The sequence below is a fragment of the Pelophylax lessonae genome (assembly GCF_965119305.1).
Source record: "Pelophylax lessonae genome assembly, chromosome: 13".
NCBI lineage: Eukaryota > Metazoa > Chordata > Amphibia > Anura > Ranidae > Pelophylax > Pelophylax lessonae.
The window spans coordinates 129919827-129938466 of NC_138780.1; the positions used below are offsets into that span (position 1 = coordinate 129919827).

The 18640-nt window shown below is 40.0% G+C and overlaps 1 protein-coding gene across 3 annotated transcripts in view; it reads left to right on the forward strand.

Annotated features, from left to right (window-relative positions):
- The window catches only part of RGS6 (regulator of G protein signaling 6), a gene marked incomplete at its 5' end in the record, with an annotated part of 657279 nt that overhangs the window by 520520 nt on the left and 118119 nt on the right, over positions 1 to 18640 (forward strand). For all 3 annotated transcript variants that reach the window (XM_082275029.1, XM_082275027.1, XM_082275028.1), the window contains one exon: positions 4405 to 4469. In XM_082275029.1, coding sequence (XP_082131155.1) covers positions 4405 to 4469 — 65 coding nt within the window. The remainder of the gene's footprint in view (positions 1 to 4404; positions 4470 to 18640) is intronic.

Here is an 18640-nt window from a genome sequence, read left to right on the forward strand (position 1 = left end):
ACAAATTGGTGGGTAATTTTTATAGATAGTAATATTAGAATATACCAATAGGGGAGCAATACCCATAGATATGGCCAGTAAAATGATGAAAAAGCCTTATAAATACATTTTATATACATTTAAAAATGCCCAAAGTTTTGAAAATAAAAACACATTTTGTTTCTTTTCTTTTTTTTTAACATTTTGCAAAATAATAATCTGTCTTCACAAATGTAGGCCAAAATGTATTCTTCTACATTTCTTTGGTACAAATAACCCAAATCAGTGTATTTTTTTTAGTCTGTGTGAAAGTTAAAGATTCTACAAAGTATGGTATACTGTATATATTTGTAAATTGGTCAATCCTGATGTGCTGAATGTCTAATTTCTTGAGGCACTAAAACACCAGGATAGTACAAATACCCCCCAAATGGCCCCTTTTTGGAGAGTAGACAGTCAAAAGTAATTAGTAAGAGGAATGGCAAGTTTTTTTTGAAGTTCTAATTTTTTGTCACAATTTTTTGGAAAAAGAAGAAATTAAACATTTGTTACACATTAATTTCACATATTGTCATCAGAGCAGTACGGAGTTACAGTGAATGTATATGAATGAAATCCTTTCTCTGTGTACAATTGTCATGTGGTCTCTGTGATTGGTCAGGGTGATCACATGGTACCGGGGCCAGCCCAGTAAAAAAAATCTGTTATCCACTGAGGCACAAGACTGAGAGGACATTGTATGATGTCCACACAGGATGGGAAAGGTCCTGCTCAGTTGTCATTTGCTTATAAGCATAGTTAATGAAGATTGTTTTTTGTGGTCACGATTTCAGCACTTATGCACTTTAAGGACTATTGCACTTCACGGGGACTTTTTGATTCTCAGTATATGAATTTGTGAACCATTTATTTATTTAGTTATTTTTGGGTGAATGTTTGTATGAATTTTTGACACAATAGCACTTTAATAATTGCACCTTATTGATTGTAATAATTATACTGTAAGCGCGTCTCCAACTGTTTGCTTTGAGGGTTGCCAACTGGCCAAGACTTTTTATTAGCAAAAAACAAAAAATTTTTACTGACAGCCTAAACTATGATAGAAATTCCTTTTGGAAACTAAACCAGTTAATATTTAAAACAGTATAAATAACATGTAAACATTAACCTCATATAACAGGTAAATATTAGCAATACCCATAACAAGCAATCTGCACAGTTTTACATTTAAAAAGTCAAAACAGCATGACAAAATGTGAGCCTAACTTGGATTATGAAGATATGGGGCACTCTGGGAAATAACATAGAAATCAACGAACAATGGGCAGGACAAGAGGCCCTGTCCGCTGTCCTAATTCCAGGCATGACAAATTGGTAGGTGGACTTACACAGACATCATCATCTGGATCCATCAGAATAGGCTCTCCATCCAAAGGTGTTACAAGCTCTTTGCTGCAGATGGGGGATGCTGTACATGGATCTTTTGGCATCCAGATTTAGCAACAAACTGAATAGATTTGTCTCCAGGTCCAGAGACTCTCAAAGCTAAGCAGTGGACACTTTCATAACACTGTAAAAAATCGATTCAGCCTGAGCTATGCTTTTCCCCCTTCTACGGCTTCACCCTCATTTGCTCCACAAGTTAGAGGTGGAGGGCATTGCATTGATTGTACTTTCTACAGGGTATTGCACATATTCCTCCCCCTGCTTGTTCCCCTGTGACTCAGTAAGACCTTAACCTGGTTCTTTCGACCCTCTAGAGACTGCACTTCAAACCCATTAGGGATATACTGTATCTTTGTCTGGCCTTATTTGCAAGGTGTTCTTTATTGTAGCTATCACCTTGGTCCAGAGGGTCTCTGAATTACCAGCCTCCTGTAAACAGCCTTGCCTAGGGTTACACATGGACAAGGCTGTCCTAAAGCCTAAAGCCTCTTTTCTTCATAAAAGTGTTTTCTCCTTCCACCTAAGCCAAGATCTTGTCATACCCTCCTTATTTCCTGCTCCAAATCATCCCAAGGAAATTTCTCTCCAGTCTTGATGTGCATAATGGCTGTGAGTGCCTACCTCTCAGTAGGTAGCCTTTTTTTCAATTTTTGTTTTTTGCCCTTCCTGAAGGTTTCTCCAGGGGAGTGCCTACTTTTTGCTCCACTGTTGCCAATGCCAAGTGGATTAGACAAATCATCATCTGAGCTTATTGTCTAAAGTATAGGGATCTTCCCTTCCCTGTTAAGACAAACTCTACCAGATCTGTTAGTGCTTCATGGGATTTTCAGCATCAGGCATCTGTTTCTCAGGTTTGTAAGGCTAATACAAACCTACAAGCTCTTGGATACGGAACTGGCTAAAAAGGCGGGTCCAAAGGGTAGTAATAAACAGCGCATACTCAGACTGGTCTGAGGTGGTAAGCGGGGTCCCCCAAGGCTCAGTCCTGGGACCAACCTTGTTCAATTTATTCATAAACAACATTGAGGTCGGGATCAGTAGTTCGATATCAGTTTTTGCAGATGACACAAAATTGGGCAGGGCAATAACTTCACAACATGAAGCAGATATCCTGCAGAATGACCTGGACAAAATAACAGAGTGGGCAACGACATGGCAAATGAGGTTTAACGTGGAGAAGTGTAAGGTTTTGCACTTGGGGACTAAAAACATAAAATCACAATACACGTTAGGAGGGGAGCCCTTGGGGGAATCAAAAATGGAGAAGGATCTGGGAGTATTGGTTGATGATAGATTAGGAAACAGCATGCAATGTCAAGCGGCAGCTTCCAAAGCCAACAGAATATTAGCATGCATAAAGAAAGGGATGCATTCCAGAGATAAGACTATAATCCTTCCACTTTATAAAACTCTGGTCCGACCGCATCTGGAGTATTCCGTCCAGTTCTGGTCGCCAGTCCTCAGGAGGGATGTGTTGGAGCTGGAGAGAGTCCAGAGAAGGGCAACTAAACTAATTAGGGGATTGGAGGACCTTGACTATGAAGAGCGTCTACAATCGCTCGATTTATTCTCCCTGGAGAAGAGACGTCTGAGGGGGGACATGATAGCAATTTATAAATATCTTAATGGGGATCCCAGCTTAGAAAAAAAGCTGTTCATTCGAAGGGATTGCATGAGGACTCGAGGGCATACAATGCGATTAGAGGAGAAGCGTTTTAACCTCAGGCAACGCGGGGGGTTCTTTACTGTTAGGGCAACAAGATTGTGGAATTCTCTACCACAAGAGGTGGTTTCTGCGGGTAGTATGGTGGCTTTCAAAAGACTCTTAGACTTACATCTCAAGGATCAGAACATTCAGGGGTATGGGAGATGATTACAGCCACACATGCCTACACAGGTTGAACTGGATGGACTATTGTCTTTATTCAACCTCACCTACTATGTAACTATGTAACTATGTAATACCTCATCTTCTGTTTGCATGTTTATTAGGTTCTACCAGGTGAATGTTTAGGTCTCATCTTAAGCTAGTTTTAACAAACTTTGTAGCAGAGCCCTACCTTTTTCATTCTTAAGAATATCTGTATGTTCCACTATCTCCTTGGAATACTGATTCCTGAATGGGAGTGTCTGTGTTCAATATAATCAGCTGATGCAATTGCAGTGTTTTAATGAGAATAGTTGCAGTTTTTACATCCCTTTAGAAGTAAACCCTTAGGCAGTGTCTCACCAAAAATATCATTCCTATTGCAGAAGATGCCTAAAATTTCTCTTGTATCTTAGTGTCGAATTCTAAGAAAATCAATGAGCCAATCACACAAGCAGCAAAAAAAATTCAGAGGAAGTTCTGTACACCAATTGTGTACAGAACACCTCAAGGTTGCCATATTGCATTTTACAAAACATTACAGTGGCTGAAGATTGAAAAGGAACGGACATTTTTAATAACATCTAATTAGAATATGGCTTGTGTAGCAACTGTTTATGCTATATATATTTTTAATTTTCTACATTTTTTAAATAACTATGAGGTAGTCCTAACCATAGGCTATTAAAGGGGAATCTTCTTCTCAGAAACATGCACCTGATGACTGACTGACAGTACTTTTAGTGTCAAAGCCTAGTGAAGAATTTATGATACACTTTCAGTTTTCCAAACCCATGGGGCTCCATTGCTCTCTCCTTTCGACACTGACTTGCTTCCCCTTCCTGTTGCTAGGCCAGGAGGAAGAGGCTTGAAGGGACTCTTCCCTCTGTTGCACATGTGTTTGGCTCTATTGATTCAGAACTTTTTATTTTTGTGAGTTTATTTGGCATTTTTTTTATATAAAAGGTATATCATTACTTATTCTGTTGCAGAGTCATTTTACGCTGTTCTTTTTGCTGTTATCCTACTTTCTTAAAACTTATCAAGTATTACTGTTTATAGAAACAGTTTCATTAACTATTGAAAATTATATTTCTTATTTTTTTTTTTAGCTATCTATCTATGCAAGAGGACGATGCAGAACAAAGCAAGACTGGAGCTAGCAGATTATGAAGCCGTAGGTATACCAAGATTACAGCCTGCAGGAAAAGAAGGGAGAAAAGATAGACTGAATACAATTTGTGTTGTTGTTTGTCTGTAGCAACAGAAAAAATAAAAAAAGAGTGGTGACTAGTACTGTGCTGTAGCACCACCCCTAGAAACTTCTTTGAATTGGGCTTCAGCCTGGGGTGGAGCTATAGCTAGCACAGGCAGAAATAAAAATGTGCTTACAGATCAAAATGGGAACAAGTGCTATGTGCACCAAAGTTCCCCTGGGGGATTCAAGAAGGATTCTTAGTTTGTGGTGATACTTATTCTTTATGGCCTGTTTATAAATATGCAGAAAGGTTGCTTACTTCAGTGAGATGATTTGACTAAATTGTGACAGCAGAGGAAAGGCCATGCTAAATGTAGGTTTACCAGAGTGATGCTGGAGTTAGATAGACAAATATTATAAAGGCAGTGGGATAAAGTACAATATTTGCATATTCTCAGAATTTTTATCTCTATAAAGGTGCCCATAGACTTATGAGGATCATTGCCCATTATAACTGGTTACAGTTATGACTTTATGTATGGACATATTCTATCATACACAAGGTGCCTTTAAGATTTGGCCCTAGACAAATCTTTGAAAGTATCAACAATAGACTATGCTTGGAATTCATAAAAACTGGCACAGGCAGATTTTGCGAAAGTCTCTCTCATGCATTTGAAAAGTGGTGAAGAATGTGCCATATTTATTTAACTGTCTAAAATTTGGCTCATGCTGCATTACTTTTTATAGTGCACATAAGACACTTTTGCAAAATCTGTCTCAGTCCGGTTGTCTCCCTGTACACCAAAAGAAAGTTGGTCTTAATTAGCTCCACTTTTACATTTGCTGCATTCTATGCAACATAATGTAAAAGTGATGCATTCAATGCAACACAATGTAAAAGCGGTGCATTTTAGAACTACCTGAATTTGGTGCACAAGGCTCTGTTAGAACCAAAAGTGTCACAAACATTTAATTTGGCGCATGACATTAACAAGAGGGATTAACAGAAAAAAAAATAGGCGCAGCAGCTTTACTAAATTCCCCCTATATGTACAAATTTTAAAGCATGCATAACTGGAAGCTTTTTCAGCCCTTCCTATAGCAAAGCTCCCGCCAAATGTGTAGTTATATTAGCCACACATGATATTCTCACACACTTATCACGTACCATACTGTAACAGCATCAAAGTTACACCACAATATGCTGTTGCAAGTCAAAGTCACCTGCATGCACATTGTGAATGACAATGATCACACTACTGACTTGTTTTAGTTCTTATGTAAAATTCCTCAACACCATCTATGGACCCTACCTGACATCAATACGAAAACTTTAACAGACTGTGAGATTTCTATTGTAGTGAGAATTGTGATTCAATAGTAAATCTAGGTTCAGGCACTTTATTTTAAAATCCGTTGAATTATTTTTATGAATGCATAAACATAGAAGGTGTTTTATTAGTAACTACCTATGTATGGAGATCTGGCCTAAAGGTACAATAACTTGTAAGGGCATAGACTTTCCCAGGACAACTGAAGGCCTGTCAAATGCAGTAAGGACACCAAAATGACAAAGAAGAAAATAGAAAGCCCCTAGTTAGGTGATAACTCATACACACATTCTAAAATTGCATCTGTAAACACAAAAACAAAATAAGTGCTTGCGTTTTTATCATTCTTTTTGTTTTTGTTTTTTTACTGTGTGAAACATTCTTTGCCCATTTGGTACAGTAAAAATATTTTTGTTACATTGCACATCCATATAAATGATAAACCCAGGAACAAAAGGTACATCAGCTTATAAATTCTTAGTTGTGGTAGCTAAGAAAATATTTAGCAAGTGCACAAAATTTGTGTCTTCTCCTGCCTTCTGTAAACAAATAATTCCTTAACCACCCGTCCAATTAAGATGAAGAGAGAAAGACTAATTTTTGCAGCCTGATTGACAGCTAGGTGAAGTGAATGGGCTTAGCCACCCTGAGAAGGAAGCGTGTTATTTACACAATGGAGACTAATGCAGACTAAATATGTACTCATTGGCTCACCTACACCTATTGAGAACTCCAACAATATTATTATATAATCAAATATATATATATACTTGGACACCCACTGTCAAGCAAAATATCTTTGCGCTTTAGGAGGAGTCAGTCAAATGACTGCTATAATATGCAAAAACTGCTGCTACTTAAACAAATACTGGAAGATATTCGAAAAATACATAAACGGAAAATAAGTAGCGCATGAAATCACTATTAAATGACTCAGAGTGTTATAAGCATACTGTCAAAGATATTGCTGGATAAGCACTCAAAACAAAAAGGTATCAATTGTCCTTAAAAGTCCATAAAATCCAGGGGTACGTGAAGTTGTTACTGGATCACCATCCACCACCAGGTGTCACACCGAGAGATATAGTGAAAATGGCAACTCACCAGAAATCAATGCTCAGGTGTTCTCACACAAGAGCAAAATGAGCAGGAATCATATGCAGATATAGGCATACACATATGGAAGACCGGAGTCCGATCACCACTGCTACATAGAAATCACCTTCACACACTTCCCTCGATTCATAGGTATCATAAAAAGGAAAAATGGCTCCAGATAGTGAAGTACCATCAACACAAATGCTTTATTTAAAGGATAAATTGCACTCACATGTTAAAAGCACAAGATTAGGCATTACGTCCCATATACCCGGCTAGAGAGGAAACCTCACTCGTCCAGTCCGCCGGGCTAACTCCACGCCAGCCCAGTGCCTTCCGGGTAGGTCCTCCGCTGTGTCACGTGATGTCGGATGCGTCGTCTGGTCACGCCCCGACCGGTTTCGTCATGTCCGACTTCAACTGGAGGCGTGACTCAGACGACAACATCCGGCATCTAAATAGCCCTGCTGGGACGCCCAGTAACCAATCGACAGCGAGATAAGCAAACCGGAAGGAACCCAGCGTACCCAGCAGCGGAAGTTCCGACATCAACATCCGGACTAAACAATCCCAGCACCAGGGATTATTATCAAAGCCCAATTGACACTAAGACCAATATTAAAAAACACATGCGGTAATAATAGTCATCTTGGTCTTAACCTGCAGAGGGGAAGTAACTGTAGTAAATACTATCATTCCCCCGGAAGTTTATCCCGTGCCGATATAGATCCACAGGGCGATACCAGTGACAATCTATACATGGTGAACATAGGCAATCCCAGTACAAGACAGATAACATTATGATTCATAAAATACATAGTATATACTGCAATAATCAAGATAAAAAATATAAAAATATACATGAAACATACATAAACGATGCATGCACGGTATATTAAAATATTAGGTAAAAATACCTTAAAATATGATAAAAAGCATAATTAATAAAGTGCACCAAATTCCACAACCTCGTAGAGAATTATTAATTATTACATGATTGATGAGACTACAGAACTCCAAAACCTTCTTCAAAGGTGATAAGGAAAGGAAGGATCAAGAATCGCTAATATAGCAATTCAAGTCTAATTCGATATTTAACCCCGTCGGTGCGAGGGCCTGGGTGAGGAAAATCCATTTGGTTTCACATTTGGACAATTCCCTCACCCAATTTGATCCCCGCCACGACGGGGTAACACGCTCAATCCCCCAAAAATAGAGGCTTCTAGGATCCCTCTGGTGGAACTGGCGGAAATGTGCGGACACGTTGTGTTCGCGTCTTCCTTTCAAGATGTTGGGGTTCATTGGTAGGGCTTTGGACTTTTGCCTGAGCCATAACTATTTCTGGCATCAAAGCGAGTTTTACAGCCAAAAAACAGGTGTTGCCATGGGCGCTAAGTTTGCCCCTAGCCTGGCAAACTTGTTCATGTCAGAGTGGGAAGACAAGTTTGTCTTCAACCAGGTACAACATGAGCTAAGGCTGTATAGGCGCTTTATAGATGACATTATCTTTATTTGGCAAGGGGCAGAGGAGGATCTGGTGGGCTTCATGAAACACCTGAATGCTAACCAGAATAATATCAAGCTAGATTTCCATCATAGCCCTGATGAAATTAATTTCTTGGAAGTCACTATTAAAAGAGAGGGAAATAAACTAACTACGAAAGTATTCTTCAAAGTGACAGACAGGAATAGTTATTTGGCGATTCAAAGCGGACATCACCCAAACTGGCTCAGGAACATTCCCAGAGGCCAGTTTATCCGTGTAAGGCGTAACTGTACCTCGGTTGACGACTACATGGAACAAGCAGCAGTTCTGAGGGATAGGTTTGTCCCCAAAGGGTATGATGAAACAGGCTTGAATAAAGAAATTACTAAGATTAAGAATGCCCCTAGACCATTGAGGTCTACAGTTAAATCTGCCAACATGGATGATGACCCTAAACAATGGAGCTTCTTGTCAGATTTTTCCATCGACTACAAGAAAGTAGAGGAAATCTTTGGACGGCATTGGTCTATATTACAAATGGATAGAACATTATGCTCAGCCTTACCAGCTAAGCCATCATTCATATATAGACGGGCTCCGAATTTTGGTGATCAAATTGTAAAGAAAGTATTAGACCCCCCCAATGTCTCCTTCTTCCCGGACATGAAGGGGTCCTTTACCTGTGGAAGATGTAGAGCCTGTTCATTTACACCGACCAATTTCAGGAAAAGAGACTCCTTCACTGTTCGGGCTATTAACAAAACTTTCAAAATTAAAAGCTTAATTACTTGTGACACTACACATGTGGTCTATGGACTGATGTGTCCTTGTAACTTAATCTATATTGGCCGCACGAAGCGGACCTTAAAAGTAAGAGTAGGTGAGCACATCACCAACATCTTGAAAGGAAGACGCGAACACAACGTGTCCGCACATTTCCGCCAGTTCCACCAGAGGGATCCTAGAAGCCTCCATTTTTGGGGGATTGAGCGTGTTACCCCGTCGTGGCAGGGATCAAATTGGGTGAGGGAATTGTCCAAATGTGAGACCAAATGGATTTTCCTCACCCAGGCCCTCGCACCGACGGGGTTAAATATCGAATTAGACTTGAATTGCTATATTAGCGATTCTTGATCCTTCCTTTCCTTATCACCTTTGAAGAAGGTTTTGGAGTTCTGTAGTCTCATCAATCATGTAATAATTAATAATTCTTTACGAGGTTGTGGAATTTGGTGCACTTTATTAATTATGCTTTTTATCATATTTTAAGGTATTTTTACCTAATATTTTAATATACCGTGCATGCATCGTTTATGTATGTTTCATGTATATTTTTATATTTTTTATCTTGATTATTGCAGTATATACTATGTATTTTATGAATCATAATGTTATCTGTCTTGTACTGGGATTGCCTATGTTCACCATGTATAGATTGTCACTGGTATCGCCCTGTGGATCTATATCGGCACGGGATAAACTTCCGGGGGAATGATAGTATTTACTACAGTTACTTCCCCTCTGCAGGTTAAGACCAAGATGACTATTATTACCGCATGTGTTTTTTAATATTGGTCTTGGTGTCAATTGGACTTTGATAATAATCCCTGGTGCTGGGATTGTTTAGTCCGGATGTTGATGTCGGAACTTCCGCTGCTGGGTACGCTGGGTTCCTTCCGGTTTGCTTATCTCGCTGCCGATTGGTTACTGGGCGTCCCAGCAGGGCTATTTAGATGCCGGATGTTGTCGTCTGAGTCACGCCTCCAGTTGAAGTCGGACATGACGAAACCGGTCGGGGCGTGACCAGACGACGCATCCGACATCACGTGACACGGCGGAGGACCTACCCGGAAGGCACTGGGCTAGCGTGGAGTTAGCCCGGCGGACTGGACGAGTGAGGTTTCCTCTCTAGCCGGATATATGGGACGTAATGCCTAATCTTGTGCTTTTAACATGTGAGTGCAATTTATTCTTTTAAATAAAGCATTTGTGTTGATGGTACTTCACTATCTGGAGCCATTTTTCCTTTTTATGATACCTATGAACCGAGGGAAGTGTGTGAAGGTGATTTCTATGTAGCAGTGGTGAACGGACTCCGGTCTTCCATATGTGTATGCCTATATCTGCATATGATTCCTGCTCATTTTGCTCTTGTGTGAGAACACCTGAGCATTGATTTCTGGTGAGTTGCCATTTTCACTATATCTCTCGGTGTGACACCTGGTGGTGGATGGTGATCCAGTAACAACTTCACGTACCCCTGGATTTTATGGACTTTTAAGGTCAATTGATACCTTTTTGTTTTGAGTTCTTATCCAGCAATATCTTTGACAGTATGCTTATAACACTCTGAGTCATTTAATAGTGATTTCATGCGCTACTTATTTTCCGTTTAAATATTATTATATATTTATAATGACCCAGGGGGATGGGAGACAAGCCCCTGTTTGTTTCTTTCTTTTTTTCTTCTTTCTTTTCATCTCTACCTACCCCCCCCCCCCCCCCCAGATACAGTTCCCATTTCCCACTTCTCTCTTCCTCCTCCCTTCACCAGAATTTTCCCCTCTCCCCACATTCACCTTCTTTTTCTCTTCACTACTTTCTTCATCACACAAAATGTCATAAAACTCAATCCTGGTTTAATCCTATCAATCTGCCTGCTTCTTTCCTTGTTGACCTCTAAGATTCAATTTCATAAATACTGCGCATATACAGGGTGGGCCAAAAGTAGGTATACATTACCTCTACATTATACATTATTGTATATATACATAATGGGGCCCCTTCTTATTTTGCCTTGTTAGCACGGAGTTACCTTGACAGCACCCTTCTACAGCATTGAATCTGGCAACATGACAGCATTGACTGGCTACCGCATTCACCCAACCTGACAACAATGGACTCTTTTTTATTTTTTGGAATGTAGTAAAGGATAAAGCTTTTGAGAGGAATTTCCACTGGACAAATTGAAGGAATTCACCTCAGAAGCATTTATGAACATTGATGCTAACTGGAGTTTTGAATGTTACTGAGTTTCACATTATCTTGAACAGGATCCAGAAATGTTGCAATGCTGATAGAGGACAATTTAAGCACCCAAGAGACTAAACAATGTCACAGTGTGGTCAACAGGTTCAAGGGATGTTGCATCTAGAGACTAAAACATGACCCAATTAGTACTTTATACCTACTTTTCATGATATAGTTCTTAATACCTATAAAGTAAAAGCAATAATAAATACATAAATATGAAAATACCTTAATAAAATTAACCACTTGACCTGTGGAAGGTTTTACCTTTCATGGCCAGAATATCTTTCGCTATTCAGCACTGCGCTAATTTAACTGGCAATTAGGAGGTCATGCAACACTATACGCAAATTAAAGTTCTATCATTTTTTGCAAACACATAGGGATTTCTTTTGGTGGTATTTGATCACCACTGGGTTTTTATTTTTACCTATATAAATGAAAAGAGACCAAAAAGTTTGAAAAAAAAAACAATATTTTTTAGTTTCTGTTATTAAACATATCCAGTAAAAGCAAATTTCTTCATAAATTTAGACCAAAATGTACTCTGCTACATGTCTTTGGTAAAAATTATTGGTTTATGTGAAAGTTAAAGCGTCTTCAAACTATGGTAAATATATTTGAAAATTAATAGTCCTGATGGACTTTTGGAAAGTAGACAGTCTGAGGTTTTTAGTGTGAGTTTTTTGAACCTGTAATTTTTTTGTCACAATTTTTTGATAAATAAAGAAATTAAGAAAAATGTGGGTTTTTTCACATTTTTTCATCATATGACAGGTGCTGTAGCAATCTGGATTACTACCTGGTGATGGTATGTTAAAAAAGTATGTGAAAAAAAAAATTAATTTGTTAAACATTTTTTTAGCATTTTTTTTCTTTTTTTAACATTTTCTTTCCTTTTTTACTTTTTTTAAAAATAATTTTATCAGAGTAGTTCAGTGTAACCATAGTGACACTGCTAATGTGGGGGTGATCAGGTTTTTTTTTTTTTTACACTTTGATTGCTGTTACAGTGATGATCACTGTGATGACAAAGTTTTGCAGTGTCATGAACGGGTTACATTTATAAAAGCTGTGATTTTCTAGTGTATGCTGTGATTTGCCCACAGCTATCACATGTTACAGGTTGCTGTGATTGGCCCAAGTACCATGTGATAGCTGTGGTCTGATCACAGCTTCACTATAGGAAACACAGCTGTTATGTCTTTCTTAACAGCTTTGTTGACATTGTAATTTTGTGATTGCATGGTAAACCAGGAGCTTCAATCCTGGTGGACACAGCAGTCATGGGAGTGGTGAGCTGCACGCCCCCAGGAGCTTCAATGCTGGTGGACACAGCAGTCACAGGAGTGGCGAGCTGCGCGCCCCCTCAGCTGGATGATGGTATATGTATGTAATCCAGCCTGCCCATGCTGTTCTGAAAGGGCAATCTGTCAAATTCAGCACATCACGGATCTGGTGGAAAGATTATTGGCTGGGGCTGGGGAGGTCCCGGCTGTCATGGTACACGTGGGTACCAATGACAAAGTGGAAGGTGCAGAGTCCTAAAAAACAGTTTCAGGGACTTAGGAGCTAAATTGAGCAGTAGGACCTCCAGGGTAGTATTCTAAGAAATACTACCTGTACCTTGAATCACACCACAGAGGCAGCAGGAGATTAGGGAAGTTAACAAGTCGCTAAAGAGCTGGTGTAGTAAGGAGGGTTTCGGGTTCCTGGAGAACTGGGCCGACTTCTCAGTCGGCTACCGACTCTTTAGTAGGGATGGACTGCACCTAAATGGGGAAGGTGCAGCCATACTGGGAGAGAAGATGGCCAGAAAGTTAGAGGGGCTTTTAAACTAGGCGATGGGGGGGAGGGTCCAGATGTAGAATTAGCCAGCAGGGAGCAAGGTTTAGCGGGCATTATTGGGGGCATTAGCAGTAGGGTGACCAGAAATCCAAAATCCAAGGTAGGTAGGCTGAAAAAATGAAAGTGCAGCCTCATAACATCTAACAAGGATACAGTATGCAACCGGACAAAATTATGAGGTTTGTATACCAATGCTAGAAGTCTGGCCAACAAGATGGGAGAACTGGAGCTGTTAATGTACGAGGAGGATTTTGATTTTGTGGGAATCTCGGAGACTTGGTTTGACAGCTCCCATGATTGGCTGGCAAACATTCAGAGGTATTTTCTTTATTGCAGAGATAGAGAGGTTAAAAAAGGAGGAGGGGTATTCCTTTATATCAAGAACAATCTGCAAGTGAATATGAGGGATGATATCACTAATGGAGCAAGGGAGGAGGTGGAATCCCTATGGGTAGAGCTTCAAAGAGAAGGTACTATGGGGTTAGTAATATTGGGTGTATGCTATAGGACCCCCAACCAGAGGGAGGAGGGGGAAGCGAACCTCCTATCACAGCTTGGAATGGCAGCAATTGTAGGAAATGTCGTTATAATGGGGACTTCAATTATCCGTATATAGACTGGGCAGAAGGAACCGTGCATTCATCTAAGGCTCGCCATTTCTAAATGTTTTGCAGGACAATTTCATGGGTCAGATGGGCACCAACAAGAAACAATGCGTTACTAGACCTACTGATTATGAGTAATACAGACCTGCAGATGTAGAAATAAGGGGAAACTTAGGAAACAGTGACCATAGGTCAATTTGTTCCAGTATAAATCATAGAAGTAGGAAACACAAGGGAAATAAAAGGACACTGAATTTCAAAAGAGCCAATTTCCCTAAACTGCGCTCTTTGCTAGACGCTATTAAACTGGATAAAATCCTAGGAACAAAGAACACGAAGGAAAAAAGGGGGTGCTTTAAGAACACACAGTGCATTCCAACGGAAATAAGTTTAATGGAGCTAAAATAAAAGCTGGGTGGCTAAACTCCAACGTAAAAATGCATATAAAAATTAAAGAAAAGGCCTTCAAAAAATACAAGTCTGAGGGGTCACTGGCAGCATCCCAAAATTACAAAGAATGCAATAAGAAATGTAAGAGCGAAAATAGGGCGGCTAAAATAGAACTCAAAAGGCACATAGCAAAAGAGAGAAAAAAAAAAACAATAATTTCTTTAAGTATATAAATAGTAAGAAAGTGAGGCCAGAACACATTGTCCCCATAAAGGACGACAAAGGGAATCTGGCTACAAAGGACAGAGAGAAGGAGAAGGTGCTAAATAAATTCTTCTCCTCAGTCTTCACAAAGGAATTGGGGGGCTATATTAACCCAGATTGTAATTTTAAAGTTAATAACATATCACAGGAAGCACCCTCATGGTTAACAGAAGACAGACTCAGAACTAGCCTTAAAAAACGTAACATAAATAAGTCACCGGGACCAGATGGCTTACACCCGAGGGTCCTTAAAGAACTTAGCCAGGTGATAGCCAGACCATTGTTCCTAATTTTTATGGATAATCTACTGATGGGAATACCAGCTGATTGGAAAAAAGCCAACATGGCACCAATATTTAAAAAAGGGCCGAGATATATCCAAAGGGAACTACAGGCCGGTTAGCCTTACATCAATGTAAAATATTGGAGGGGATGATAAGGGACTATATACAAGACTTTAGTAATGAAAACGGTATCATTAGTAGAAATGAGCATAGATTCATGAAAATTCGCTTTTGCCAGACCAATCTATTAACCTTCTATGAAGAAGTGAGCTGCCATCTAGATAAAGGAATGCCTGTGTATGTGGTATATCTGGATTTTGCATATGCATTTGATACAGTTCCCCACAAACGCTTACTGTACAAACTAAGGTACATAGGTATGGACCATAGAGGGAGTACCTGGATTAAAAGCTGGCTGCAGGGGCGAGTCTAAAGGGTGGAAATAAATGGGGAGTATTCAGAATGGTCTGCTGTGAAATGTGGGGTCCCCCAAGGATCTGTACTGGGACCAATCCTATTTAATTTATTCATAAACAACCTAGAGGATTGTGGACGATACTAAATTAAGCAGGGAAATAACTTCTACGCAAGATATGGAAATCATACAAGATGACCTTAACAAAATAATGGGATGGGTATCTACAAGCACAAATCCAAAAAAGTTGGGACACTGTACAAATTGTGAGTAAAAAAGAAATGGACTAATTTACAAATCTCATAAACTTATATTTTATTCACAAAATAATATAGATAACATATCAAATGTTGAAAGTGAGACATTTTGAAATGGCATGCCAAATATTGGCTCATTTTTCATGAGAGCTACACATTCCAAAAAAGTTGGGACAGGTAGCAATAGGAGGCCGGAAAAGTTAAATGTACATATAAGGAACAGCTGGAGGACCAATTTGCAACTTATTAGGTCAATTGGCAACATGATTGGGTATAAAAAGAGCCTCTAAGAGTGGCAGCGTCTCTCTGAAGTCAAGATGGGCAGAGGATCACCAATTCCCCCAATGCTGTGGTGAAAAATAGTGGAGCAATATCAGAAAGGAGTTTCTCAGAGAAAAATTGCAAAGAGTTTGAAGTTATCATTATCTACTGTGCATAATAGCATCCAAAGATTCAGAGAATCTGAAAAAATATCTGTGCGTAAGAGTCAAGACCGAAAAACCATACTGGATGCCTGTGATCTTCAGGCCCTTAGACGGCACTGCATCACATACAGGAATGCTACTGTAATGGAAATCACAACATAGGCTCAGGAATATTTCCAGAAAACATTGTTAGTGAACACAATCCATCGGGCCATTTCCCGTTGCTGGCTAAATCTCTATAGGCAAAAAAAGAAGCCAAATCTAAACATGATCCAGAAGCGTAGGTGTTTTCTTTGGGCCAAGGCTCATTTAAAATGGACTGTGGCAAAGTGGAAAACTGTTCTGTGGTCAGACTAATCAAAATTTGAAGTTCTTTTTGGAAAACTGGGATGCCATGTCATCCGGACTAAAGAGGACAAGGACAACCCAAGTTGTTACATAGTTACATAGTTACATAGTAGGTGAGGTTGAATAAAGACAATAGTCCACCCAGATCAACCTGTGTAGGTGTGTGTGGCTGTAATCATATCACATAGCCCTGAATGTTCTGATCCTTGAGATGTACGTCTAAGAGTCTTTTGAAAGCCACCATACTTCCCGCAGAAACCACCTCTTGTGGTAGAGAATTCCAAAATCTTGTAGCCCTAACAGTAAAGAACCCCCCACGCTGCCTGAGGTTAAACGCTTCTCCTCTAATCGCATTGTATGCCCTCGAGTCCTCATGCAATCCCTTCGACTGAATAGCTGTTTTTCTATGCCGAGATCCCCATTGAGATATTTATAAATTGCTATCATGTCCCCCCTCAAGTGTCTCTTCTCCAGGGAGAATAAATCAAGCGATTCCAGACGCTCTTCATAATTAAGGTCCTCCAACCCCCTAATCAGTTCAGTTGCCCTTCTCTGGACTCTCTCCAGCTCCAACACATCCCTCCTGAAGACTGGCGACCAGAACTGGACAGAATACTCCAGATGTGGTCGGACCAGAGTTTTATAAAGTGGAAGGATTATAGTCTTATCTCTGGAATGCATCCCTTTCTTTATGCATGCTAATATTCTGCTGGCTTTGGCAGCTGCCGCTTGACATTGCATGTTATTGCCTAATCTATCATCAACCAAGACTCCCAGATCTTTCTCCATTTTTGATTCCCCCAAGGGTTCCCCTCCTAACGTGTATTGTGCTTTTATGTTTTTAGTCCCCAAGTGCAAAACCTTACACTTCTCCACACTAAACCTCATTTGCCATGTCTTTGCCCACTCCGTTATTTTGTCCAGGTCATTCTGTAGGATATCTGCTTCATGCTGTGCAGTTATTGCCCTGCCCAATTTTGTGTCATCTGCAAAAACTGATATCGAACTACTGATCCCATCCTCAATGCTGTTTATAAAAAAATTGAACAAGGTTGGCCCCAGGACTGAGCCTTGGGGGACCCCGCTTACCACCTCAGACCAGTCTGAGTATGCGCTGTTTATTACCACCCTTTGGACACGCCCTTTTAGCCAGTTCCGTATCCAAGAGCAAACCCTGCTGTCGATACCTGCAGACCTTATTTTATAAATTAAGCGCTTGTGGGGAACTGTATGAAACGCCTTAGCGAAATCCAGGTACACCACATCCACTGGTCTGCCCCTATCTAGCTCACAACTCACCTCCTCGTAGAATGTTAAGAGATTGGTTTGACAAGAACGCCCATTTGTAAACCCGTGCTGATTACTGCTGATGATGTTGTTGTCTTTAGCAAACTCTACGATATAGTCCCTTATCATCCCCTCCAGAAGTTTACATACTATCGATGTCAAACTGACAGGCCTATAATTTCCCGGGATATGCCTCTGCCCCTTTTTGAATATCGGTATCACGTTAGCTTTCCTCCAATCCCCTGGTACATTTCCTGTCATAATACTGTCAGCAAAGATCAGGAACAGTGGTCTAGATATAACCTTACTGAGTTCCTTGAGTACTCTCGGATGTACGCCATCTGGGCCTGGTGATTTGTTTGTGTTAAGTTTATCCAGCCTTTCCCTGATTTCACCCTCTGTTAGCCATAGTGGCAAGACCTGTGTATTACTACTAACCATACAGTCATGGTCAGTGTACCCCTCCTTTTCATGTGTAAAGACTGACGAGAAAAAAGCATTCAGCACGGTTGCTTTTTCAGTGTCCTCTGTAACCATCCTCCCATCATCGTTAATTATGTGTGCTATATGCTCTGCCCTAGTTTTTTTGCTGTTGATATATTTAAAGAATTTCTTTGGGTTTTTTTTTACTATCCTCCGCTATTTGTCTCTCAAAGGTGATTTTAGCCATTTTGATTTTGTGTTTACTTTTCTTATTTGCCTCCTTGTATTGCTCAAAAGCCGATACTGTGCCCTCTGATTTATATTTCTTGAAGGCCATTTTTTTTCCCCTAATAAGTTTTTTAACATTACGGTTTAGCCAGCCAGGTTTGGCTTTGTCTCTTCTAAATTTATTTCCCATAGGAATGCACTGCAAGATGCATTTGTTTAATATGTTCCTAAAGCATTCCCATTTTTCCTCCGTGGTCAGTGATCCCAGGGTTTGGTCCCAGTTTACCCTTTCCATCAATGAGCCCAATTTTGGAAAGTTTGCCCTTCTGAAGTTTAGGGTTCTTATGTTCCCCACTTGCCTTGTTATATTGTTATTTACACTAAATGTGATCATCCTGTGATCGCTAGAGCCCAGCTTGTCCTGGACT